This window comes from Thunnus thynnus, chromosome 20 (genome assembly GCF_963924715.1).
Source record: "Thunnus thynnus chromosome 20, fThuThy2.1, whole genome shotgun sequence".
Lineage (NCBI taxonomy): Eukaryota > Metazoa > Chordata > Actinopteri > Scombriformes > Scombridae > Thunnus > Thunnus thynnus.
The window spans coordinates 7,596,129-7,608,215 of record NC_089536.1 but is presented as its reverse complement, the minus strand read 5'-3'; the positions used below and the strand labels follow the sequence as shown (position 1 = coordinate 7,608,215).

The following is a 12,087-nucleotide window of genomic DNA, read 5'->3' as shown; positions in this document are numbered from 1 at the left end:
AAATGTATGTGATGTTGTGAGTATGAGGTATTTCATTTCACATATATTATACATCAGTGATTCTCATACAGGAGTACTTACCCCAAGGGGTCCCTCAGCAGTTGCCATGTGGACTAACTCAACCAATCTGAAAAAATATAGATATTATGACTTGATTGATTAAAAATATATACCTTGATGCTACATGTTGCTATTGAAAGTGGCCCACATGAAAACCAGTTAGTTATAGCCTAAGAACTGTTAAATGAGCTAACATTAAAAGTAAAGTATAAACAGTTAAAATAGCTAAAATATGGCGGAAAAAAGCTTATAGTCTTGGATGAATGGTTGGAATAGCTAAAAGTAATTGATAAACAGTTGAAATAGTAAAGTAAAAGTAATATTAGTGGATAAAATGTTGAAATAGCTAATGTTAGGTAAAATGGCTGAAATAGATTAAAAAAAAAATTATAGCTTTCTTTACATGGTTGAAATCACGAAAAAAAACAATAGTAGATAAATGGTAAAAACAGTTAAAAGTAAAGGATAAAAAGTTGAAATAATGCAGGTTAGCTAAAAGTAGTGGATAAATGGCTCAAGTAGTTAGGTGGGAAGTAAAAGGAATGGTAAAATGATAAGCTAAATTTAAATTAGTGGAAATAGTTAGCTCAAAGTAGCTAGTGGATATATGACTATCAGTTGAAATTAGCTAAACGTAATGGATAAATGTTTGAAATTGGTAAAAAGTAATGGATGAATCGCTGAAATATGGATGTAAAAGTAATGGTAAAATGATGAATAAGCTTAAATAGTGGCTAAATGGTTGAAATTGTTAAAGGTACTGCATAAACAGTTGAAATTGTTAGCCAATAGTAAATAGTAAATAATCAATCAATATTTAGGTAAAAATAATGGTAAAATGACGAATCTTAAAATAGTGAATAAATGGTCGAAATAGCTAATGGATAGATGGCTCAAATAGCTAGGTGGCCTAATGGTAAAATGGTGAATAAGCTAAAAGTAGGTTAACCGTTAGTGTATAATGGTTAAATAGCTCAAAGCAGCTAGTGGGTATAGCAATTAAAATTGATAGTTAAAAGTAGCTGATGGATAAATGTTTGAAAAAGCTACATGTAATGGATGAATGGCTCAAATAGTTATGTAAAAGTCATGGTATAATGACGAATAAGCTTAACATAATGAATAAAAGGTTGAAATAATTAGCCAAAAGAAATGCTTGAATGGTTAAATCACTCAATATTTAGGTAAAGGTAATGGTAAAATAATTCATAAGCTAAAAGTAGTGGATAAATGGTAAACTTCTGCCTCTCTAAATGGTAGAGGTAGGCATGCAAACTTGATAAACTGACCTAAACACTTACTGTTCAAGTTTATGTAAAAATATTGTACAAACATCAATTTTAAAATTAAACAGATACATCTGGAACATGACATGTGGTGTAGGTGTAGTCATCTGACAGGTCTGCAGAGGACAAAAAAAGGTTGGGAACCACTATGTTAAATTTAAACTCCTTTTTTATTTCTGTTTTTATTTTTATCAAAATTAAAATCACACTTATAATAATGCACTTGAATATGGAACACCCAACCAAGAAAAATAAGCAGCATGTCAGCACAATAAAACAGTCCAGAGACCAGATTTCACCACCCTCCTAACCTATAAGTGCAATTTCACAAACAATAATACAAAAATCCTATTTTTTTTAAACACTCACATAAAATAATGATCACTTACCAGTCATTCAAAAGTCTGGGAGCCCCAGGCTATCAAACTGATGTACAGTAGCTGTGATTGTTAGGGAACTCGACTAGCACTAGGACCCAGTAGACTGTCGGGCACGTCAAACCTCCTTGGCCAATAACACATCCGTTATTAGCGGGCCACATTGTTGCTTCCTGCATTCTGCATCTGTAGCTGATACATACATTAAACATTATCTTTGAAGGTAGACAAAGCATTTCCCGTTTTTTGGGGGGTTGAGAGCTGGTTGTATCTAACCACACCGTCTACGGTTTCTGAGTTCCACGGGGGCGGATTTATCTGCAAGGCCAGCACATTCATGCAGCTGTCTCACACATAGGAAAAAAAAAAAAACCCACTTTCCCCTTTCTATCATATTCACCTTTATCTCACAGCAGATGAAGGTCTAGTCTGAAGGACATAACTAGATGAATACCGTATTTCCTGAAAGGACTCTTTTCAAACAGGATGTGCATTTTCAGTGTAACAGTGGTGCCATCTACAGCTGCAGCTAGCTTCCCTATGACAGTTTATTAGTAGTAAAACTGTGGATTAGCACAGCAATGTCCTTGAGTCAGTGACTGAGTGAGCAAATTGTGAAGTGAAGGATAAAAGTGTTATCTCAATATATAAAGTAGAAAAAACTTTACACTGTACCCACCATTCCCTCAAATCGGCCCCCATTTCATCATTTTTTGGTGATATTTTGTGTCTCAATACACATTGTAGTCACTATGTTTACGGTGTATGATGGATTTAGTTATCTGCAACTATCGATTATTTTCTTCATCGATCGCTAAGTTGTTTGGTGCATAAAATGTCATAAAATGGTGAAAAATGTCACTCACTGTTTCCCAAAGCCAAAGGTGATGTCCTCAAATGACTTGTTTTATATTAACAGTCCACAACCCAAAGATATTCAGTTTAATGTCATAGAAGACTAAAGAAACTAGAAAATATTCACATTTAAGAAGCTGGAATCAGAGAATTTAGACATTTATTTCCTAAAAAAATGCTCAAAATGATTAATCAATTATAAAAAATAGTTGGCAATTAATCGACTAATCATTGCAGCTCTAGATTTAGTACCTACCATTTAATTTTCAGTGCTTCATACTGATAATGTGTATAGTATACTAGTTTTCTACAGTTACATATCTATAGTACGTAGAGCTGCACATTTAATAGATTGGTCGATCGACAGAAAAATAATTGGCAACTATTTTTGGGGCATTTTTAAAGCAAAAATGTCAAACAATCATCAGTTCCAGCCAGTCATTTGTGAGGATTTGTTGCTTTTCTTAGTCATATGAGAGATTAAACTGAATATCTTTGGGTTTTGGACTGTTGGTCCAACAAACCAGAAGATGTCACCTTGGATTTTAGGAAGCTGTGAAGGACATTTTTCGCTGTTTTCAGGTGTTTTATAGAACAAACGATTAATCGAGAAAATAATCAGCAGATTAATCAGTATTGAAAACAATCCTTAGTTGCAGCTCTAATACTGTGCACTTGTTCTTGTACTTCTTTTTGCTGCTTCAGGCACACTTCCCAGTGCAAATAAATAAATAAAGTTGCAGCAGAGAGACAAAAATAGTTATAGCTGTTGTTGTGTGAGCATGTTTTAGTATTTATTTATTATGTATACAGTATATCTTTGAAATTGCTGTTATTGTCTCCCTTACCCCTTCGAGGAAGGCGGAAAAAGAAAAAGCAGTGAAAATGTGGATACAAAAACAGCCACGAATTTCCTCACATGGAGTAGTAATCTCATTACTCACTTTTAGAAATGACACAAGACACACAAGAAATGTATAGATTAGAGATAAGAGTGGAAGAAGAACCTTTACTTGAGTAGAAGTACATCAGTATTATCATAAATATACTGAAAACATCAGAAATGAAAGTAACCCTAAAGCAGAATTCCCCCTTTGAAAGTGATATATAATATAATGTTGTAGCTGAATTGGTTTTAACTGCTTGTTCATTACATGTTTTGTATGTAAAATCTTCAAAGTAAATATATTAGTAATTCTAGCCATCAGATTCATTTAATGGAGTCAATAGTAAAAGATGAGTGGAAGTGTAAAGGAAATACTCAAGTACCTCAAATTTGTACTTAAGTACAGTACTTGAGTGAATGTACTTAGTTACTTAAGGAATGTGATTTTATATCACCGGAAGGATCAATACAGCTCTTCATTTACTCCACACGTTCACACTCAGACTCACAGACTCCCTTCCGGATATCATTAGGTGTGTGTGAGGCAAAAATAGCTCTGACATGTCTTTTTCTGTGACCAAGCCCCTCTCCGCTTGGCTCTGTCAATCACAGGCCAAAACAAGATGGCAGGCTGCGGGAGCTGGGTCTTCTTTTTAACAGGCAAGTTCATTCCTGACGTTATTTAACTTCATGTAATATATACAATACTGCCAGGTGCTTGCCTTTGTGTTAGTATCTAGTTTGTGTTATTTACATTTGGTCCTGATATCAGCTGTCAAGGATTGTAGGCTTAATTGTTAGAACATCATGCATGTTGTCATATTTTAAAGTTTAAGTTGTTTGTTGTTGGTTTTTTTTGTGCCATTTTTAATCATTCAGCTGAATCATTTGGTGCTTTTTTTTTTTTTCTCCACTTCCACATAGTTTGTGCTGTCAGTGTGTTTGGGGCCAATGCAGAGATCAAATTTACCATTCCTGTGGGGAAGTTATTTACATATGAGCTGATGAGAGAGACGTTTCAGAATGACTTTGAACCTCTGTCAAAACTCTACCGTAAGAGCCTGAATCATAAGCAATTCACCAGCTTTTCATTATCAAACACATTTAAGAGATAAACATGTAGTACATTAGTGCATTTTTTTCTGTATTTATCTCTCTTTTCTCCCTTTTGTGTGTTGTATAGCTGGCCGCTTGTATGATGACCCCATGATTTTTAAGTGCAACAGGCAGAATTTCCCAGACCTCCCAGAGTGGCTGCGCTTCACCCAAAGGCACCCCTATGATAATGGCTTCCTGTATGGGACACCAGTATCTCCTGGAAAAAGTATAATTGAGGTATGCAGTCACACTAACAGTGACACAAACCTGAATGAGAATGCTTGATGGTATATATTCTTACTTTCATTCTGGTGGATAATGCATATAGTGAAATTTTTCCAGCGCAGCTACAATAGAGACAAATCTGAAAATTATTCAGCTGTATGAAACATCATTGGTAAATGTCAGGTTTTGCTGTCAGACCCTCAGAGACAAAAGCGTCGGGCTTCACTCTGGAGCTGCTGTTTTTTTTTTTGGTTTTTTTTTTGCATCATCATCAAACATTCATGAAGAAACCTGTCAGAGAAGAAGAAGAAGAAGAAGAGATACAAGTCTCTGAAGTGGCACCATAGTCTCAATCAAACAGAATATAATATCTATGGAAAACATGTCACATTTTGGATTCAATCAAAGATTGCAGCTCTACTGTACTCTATCTGATTCAAAACACATATTATATTATGTTATTAAGAAAGAGGGCAGTCTGGGAAATGTAGGAAATAGATAACTAATGCAAAGTAGAGGTAAACAAACACAACAACAACAAGAATGCAGTAAACAATAGAAACAAATAGTGAAAGAATATCTGAGTGACATTTTTAAATATTTGGAAACTGCCTTATTAATTAGGCACCTTTTCTATTACACAGTATAACTATACTGTGCACAGTATAAATTTGACCCATTTGTACATTTGAGAGCAGTAAATACACCTCAACACCACTCGTTTAGCCTGAAATTATATGGCTTTTCCCAAAGTGACACAGAATATACAAAAAATTGAAATTGAAACTTTTTATATCAACTTTTAAAAAAAATGTGTGCAGCTGATACATATATTTATACATCAATAGATAGATTTGACCTGTATTTATTCAGAAATTTTAAGATTACCATTCAAAAATCTTGCTGAATTTCAAAATTGATTGAAATCATGACGGCTGTTATGTTCCCCTGTTTTTTGTAACATACGACTGTAACAGGGTGTGACTGTGAATGTTTTTTTTTTCCATAAACAAATAATGTAAAACCTAAAGAATACACTCTCTGCTCTCTGAAAGCTTCATTAAGGATTAATCGTCCATTTTACCCATTTTTTTTATTAATGACTGATGAGGTATTTATGAATGAAAAATTTGTGGTTTAGAAGTTTGGACTTGAGAGAGAGAGTCTTAATTATGAGAGGATACTGTGAAGGGTCAGAGTAGGAACAGTATGTAAGGGTTAATAAACTCTCATCCTTTGTCTGACAGATTTATGCCGTCAACAAACGGAGCTATGAAACAGCCAGACAAATTCTCGTAATCAAAGTAACAGCAGGTATGTATGATTTAAATTATTATCACAAATCCATAGCACAGGTATAGTAATAATAAAGGAGTATATGGGACAAAATTCACACAATGACTGTAGAAATGACATGTCGTACACCGTTGCACTCACTCACAGAGGGGACCTTGCCCTATCAAGCTGAGTTCTTCATCAAACTGAGAGAGGTTGAGAAGGTGCTGCCCTCTCCTGTTCAGGATGAAATAAAGCAGGATTTACAGAAGCTGTGGGACACAGAGGCTTTGGAAATTGTCAACATCACCAACGCTCTCGACCGTGGCGGCAGAGTTCCCCTCCCTCTTGCAGGCCACTTTGAAGGGTAAAAAGAGTTTTCTGCCAGCTTACTGTAACTTTTCTAGCTTTAAAATGACTGTTCCATTATTAAAATCTGATTTGTGTCAGTGTGTATGTGAAGGTGGGGTCGGAGCAGTTTTTCTCAGATTGTCTCCTGAGGGTGCTGACAGCAGAGCATGAGAAGCAGTGCAAAGCGGGGACCAAAGTCAAGATCCCTGGAGAATGTAACTTCTGCAGCATCCCCAGCAACTGTATCACGTGGTGCAAGACTGAGCTGGTGAGGGCTGAAAAGACATATGAATGGTGGTGTGAATTATGAGCAATACAGAGTTTGTAATGTGACTTTTATGAAGGAATTTAGTGTAATATTTCTGGTATAAGTCCTTCTATTTAAATGGCAGAGGTTAGGGATTAGTCCTGAAATGATTAGTCCCGTAGTTCCCAACCAAGGGGTCCCAAAATAAATCTGAGGAGTCAGAAAATGATTAAAAGGGATAAGGAAGAACAATAATTATATTTCTGACTTTTATCTTTTTTTTTTTTGCTTTTTTCTTGTGAAAGACCAGATACTTTCACCTGTGTGACCCCTAAAAATCAATCAAATGAGGGAAAATCAGTCAACTGACCCACTCACAGCCCATGTCCTCACTGACCTGTTTCATGTCCTCTCTGATGTTTTAAAGGATAACAAGCCAAAAATGTTGGAAACCACAACAGAAAATGAATCATCTTCTATTTGATAATTGATTCAAGCTGTTAATTTTAGTCCTTTTGCTTTTCTCTATTTTATGTAGTGTAAATTGAATACCTTTTTTTAAAATGCTTATCAGACAAAAACAACCAATTTGAAGATATCAACATAGGCTTTTTAATATTTGTTGATATTTCACAGACCAGTGGTTTGCAACATTTTCATCTTATGGCCTCTTTAAATGACACATTGCGCGTGTCAACGAGTTTACAGTCATTTTCAGGGGGTTGCATTTTCAATATTTTCAATATTTAGATTTTTTAAGAGGCTGGAAGAGGTTAAACTTTACATTATTTCATCAGAAAAAGGCAAAGCAGTTTTATTTATAAAGCACGTTTCATACACAGAGGTAGACTCAAGGTGCTGACAGAGAAGTTACAGCAGCACAATACAAAGTTAAAACAACACAATCGGAAAAGAGCAGAATAAAAGAGATAAAATCTGTATAGAAACAAAAATAAAAAATAATTAAGAAATAAAATAAAAGCGTAAAAAAATAAAAATGAATAAATAAAAAGATTAAAAATAATAATAATACAATAATAATAAGACCTTGAGTTTTAAAAATATGTAGTTAAAGCTCTTGAGAACGATAAGGTCTTCGATCTGGATTTAAAAGCTGCAAGGGTTGGGGCGTTCCAGCGCCGTGATGCATAATGACTAAAATGAAAGGTTAGAGAAAAGAAAGACAAATGGTCTTACATTATTTTTCTTTCTTATCCTGTTAATCTTGCGGCTCTTCAGATTTTTCTTGAAATATTTGGGAGTATTTATCTCACTGCACTGTTATTTCATCCTCCTGTTTAATCTGTTTTATTCTATTTTACCTTATTTTAACCTCTTTTTATATATGTAGGGGTTTTTTGGACATTTTATGCCTTTATCAGGTAGCAACGGTAGGGCAGTGACAGAAAGGGAGGACAAGGAAAGACATGTAACAAGGGTCCGCTGCTGGAATCGAGCGGTTATGTGGCATGTGTTTTAACCAGTCCTCTTTTTAACTTTACTCCTTTTAAATCCTATTTTTATGCTCCTTTTTTATGCCTCTGCACCGGTGACAGCTGTGGCCGGAGGCATTATGTTTTCAGGTTGTCCGTCCGTTCCCTTCTTCTGAATGCGATATCTCAGGAACACCTTGAGGGAATTTCTTCAAATTTGGCACAAACGTCCAGTGGACTCAAAAATGAACTGATTAGAGTTTTGTGGTCAAAGGTCAAGGTCGCTGTGACCTCACATAACATGTTTTTGGCCATAACTCAAGACACTTAATACCTTTTATTTAATTCCTTCAAAGTCTTCACTACAGATATTATGAGTCTTGACAGTCATGGATGTAAACTGCAACTTGACTAGTTGGCGGAGGCATCCAACCACAAGGCGGTATCTCTAATTTTCTTAAGGCCTTTTATGTTTCATGTAAAGCACTTTGGATTGCCTTGTTGTTGAAAGGTGCTATACAACTAAACTTGTGACCCTTTGAAGGTGTCTTGACCCCAAGATTGACAACCACTATAGCCCTATTTAGGATGCTTAATCAATTGAAAGCACACTAACAATCTTGTCATCTGTGCCTTTGTATCTCATAGTTTATATGACAGAAAACTGGCTTTCTCCCTGCAGTTTGATCTGTCAAAGCAGGAGCCGACTCCACCTGCTCCCACGGTGGGCTCAGGGATTCTGGAGGCTGGAGGTGACTTCATCCCCCTTGAGTCTCCACCGAGCAGAGACTATTTCCCAGACTACATTGTGACAGTGATCGTGCCCCTGATCCTTGCCATCATCCTGTGTACCCTGCTGGCCTACATCATGTGTTGCAGACGAGAGGGAGTGTATGTATCTATTTTGAACCACTAGTGGAGTAGCCATTTAGATAGCTGTGTTTATTTGGTGAAATTTTGTGTTAGGGTTAGGATAGCTTTCTGATGGATCCTACTAGGGTTAGGGTTAGGGTAGCTTTCTGATGGATCCTATTAGGGTTAGGGTTAGGTAGCTTTCTGATGGATCCTACTAGGGTTAGGGTTAGGGTAGCTTTCTAATGGATCCTACTAGATATAGGGTTAGGGTAGCTTTCTGATGGATCCTATTAGGGTTAGGGTTAGGTAGCTTTCTGATGGATCCTACTAGGTGTAGGGTTAGGGTAGCTTTCTGATGGATCCTACTAGGGTTGGGGTTAGGGTAGCTTTCTAATGGATCCTACTAGGGTTAGGATTAGGGTTAAGGTAGCTTTCTGATGGATCCTACTAGGGTTAGGGTTAGGGTAGCTTTCTGATGGATCCTACTAGGGTTGGGGTTAGGGTAGCTTTCTAATGGATCCTACTAGGGTTAGGGTTAGGGTAGATTTCTAATGGATCCTACTAAGGTTAGGGTTAGGGTAGCTTTCTAATGGATCCTACTAGGGTTAGGGTTGGGGTTAGGGTAGCTTTCTGATGGATCCTACTAGGGTTGGGGTTAGGGTAGCTTTCTAATGGATCCTACTAGGGTTAGGGTTAGGGTTAGGGTAGCTCTCTAATGGAACCTACTAGGGTTAGGGTTAGGGTTAGGGTAGCTTTCTGATGGATCCTACTAGGGTTAGGGTAAGGGTTAGGGTTAGGGTTAGGGTAGCTCTCTAATGGATCCTACTAGGGTTAGGGTTAGGGTTAGGGTAGCTTTCTAATGGATCCTACTAGGGTTAGGGTTAGGGTAGCTTTCTAATGGATCCTACTAGGGTTGGGGTTAGGGTAGCTTTCTAATGGATCCCACTAGGGTTAGGGTTAGGGTTAGTGGTTAACCCTTCCACTGGGTGTGAGTAGGAATTTAAGAATTCCTATTATCTGGGTGAACTCACCGTTGAAGCAAATACTCAAAGCCAATTTCAGCTTTTGATTGATCCTGAGAAACTGTGACACAAAGGTGACGCATTATTCTTTTTTTCATAGGGCCAAAAGGAATGCAAGGACAAACCAGTAAGTACAAAACGTTGTTACACACTCACAGCCGGATGTCCAATATGTCTAAAAAGCCAATATTTTAGATTCTTAACATATTTCTGAAGACAAAATATCTTTTTCTCTTAATGGTTAAAGGGTATCAGAGCAAAAAACTAAACAAAATATTTTAAACAAAACTAACGTTCTGTACATCCACTTTTCTGCAGGATTCAGTTGTACCACCACCACACTATTCTCGGAAACACAGATGAGCTTAGGAACATGGCTGGAGACCGTGGCACTCCTCCTCTTCCTCTGTCCACACTGCCCATGTTCAACAGCAGAACCGGGGAGAGAGCATCGCCGCTACGGTCTAACAGCCCCAGCATCCCCCTCATCATGGCCCAGCAGTAAGACCCTTACCCACTGACTCTTATTTATTCACAGATCTGCTTTTATTTTTCATTACCAGCATTTGCCAGTCAGCATTAGTAGTGATCTAAATGAAACTGATCCTGAAAAGTCAAATCACTTCCTAACGTAGATTTTCTAAAATCTCCTCTTTTCACAGTGATCCCTATGTTGACACACTGCCCAGGTAAAGCCTCTCAGGGGGAGTTTACATTGCATTAAATTACATTACATTAATTCTAGTAAATATTTAGGCTACAATATATTTATATATGTTTTATATGTGTAATGTTGTTTGTTTTTACAGGAAGTGAGAACAACGATGGATACATGTAAAGCCTGAATGTTATAAAGTGATGTGTTGCAACATCCTATTGTTAATTTGCTGTGGGAAATAGTGTTTTTTCTTCTTTTTCTTTCTTTAAGTTTAAAATACATAAATAGTATGTAGTTACTCAGATTGATATTTGCCATGTATGATTCTCTGTATTCCACCTTCTTTCATTACTAATAAATGAATATCAGTTCTCGCTGCTGGTACCAGGCATCAAGATTTGTTACAGACATTCTGGAGCAGTATTTAAAATAAAAGGAGGAGGTCTACACTTACCGTTTCAGAGATGCGGTGACAGCACGCTTTGTATTGTTCCTAGTGCAACTAGGCTGAAGAGAAAGGCTGGGAAGTCAGCGTCCAACCTGACTGAAAATCTGTTGCCAAGACTTTGTAGAATTGGATTTGATACAGTTTACTTCAGAAACTCAGCAGCTGCAGTACTCGAGGGAGGCAGAAAAGATGTTAGTTGTCCATTTTAAGTGGATTCCTGCAAACTGCAAATGTTTACAGTGATCCAGAGAGATAATTATGAAATAATTTTCACTTGTTTGCATCCCTCTATCATGTTATATCACTTGATTCAACGCGATAGTAGTTCCTTTTCTAAAGTCACGTCACACTTTCAGATTTTTCTGTTGGGTTGAGGCCACAAGTGCAACGTGAAACTAGAAAATGTTGAAACTTCAGAGAGTGGTGCGGCAGCAGTTTTCTGATCTTGTGTGATTTCAGTGTTGAACTCCTCTTTAAAACAGCTGTTGTTACACTAGATGCCCAGAAGGAGTCGCTGCTGTATTTTCTTCTGATTTAGGAGTTTCTGGGTTCAGCACACATCTCCTCTCCTGCTAACAGTTCAACATTCATTCTCATGCAAATCCAGATCCCTGTTTTAAGAGATTGTGGAGCTGAAAACAAGACAAGTGACATGAGTATAATTAACTGCATTGGCTGCATGTCTGATAAACATTTTTTGCTGTTGGTTAAATTTTGTACTGTCAGATTTCTAAAAGAATTTGGAGGCAGATGTAATACAATTTAGTAGTTGTGTGTGTACTGATAAAGAAAAGCCAGGTTAGAGTATTGGCCTTGTTTTCACTGCTGCTTAATAGAAATATATCAAGTGCAACTGTTGTGGAACAGTTGATCCCTAAACCTATTTTAACTCTATTTCAATGCCACACACATAAGCTTAGATAAATGTCTATACAAAAGGATCAGCTCTCTGAAAATGTGAAATGCACCTCCATTGTATGGGAATTTATTTTTTGAATCCTAACACCTGAT

General features: G+C 36.8%; 1 protein-coding gene across 1 annotated transcript; it reads left to right on the top strand.

Moving 5' to 3' along the window:
• The first annotated feature begins 3,971 nt into the window (after nt 1-3,971).
• On the top strand, nt 3,972-11,002 carry sgca (sarcoglycan, alpha). The gene is made up of 11 exons (XM_067575588.1): nt 3,972-4,124; nt 4,389-4,517; nt 4,648-4,799; nt 6,035-6,101; nt 6,231-6,429; nt 6,513-6,681; nt 8,776-8,984; nt 10,071-10,097; nt 10,289-10,471; nt 10,633-10,659; nt 10,780-11,002. The coding sequence occupies exons 1-11, from the start codon at nt 4,088-4,090 to the stop codon at nt 10,784-10,786; spliced, it is 1,206 nt and encodes a 401-aa protein (XP_067431689.1). The 5' UTR covers nt 3,972-4,087; the 3' UTR covers nt 10,787-11,002.
• Nucleotides 11,003-12,087: the final 1,085 nt, after the last annotated feature.

What these genes read in the sequence shown, in the direction of transcription:
- sgca (XM_067575588.1), top strand. Translation starts at nt 4,088, where the DNA reads ATGGCAGGCTGCGGGAGCTGGGTCTTCTTTTTAACAG. An exon ending in CTTGCAGGCCACTTTGAAGG is followed by an intron (nt 6,430 to 6,512) that starts GTAAAAAGAGTT and finishes GATTTGTGTCAG; the next exon opens with TGTGTATGTGAAGGTGGGGT. An exon ending in CCCCTCATCATGGCCCAGCA is followed by an intron (nt 10,472 to 10,632) that starts GTAAGACCCTTA and finishes CTCTTTTCACAG; the next exon opens with TGATCCCTATGTTGACACAC.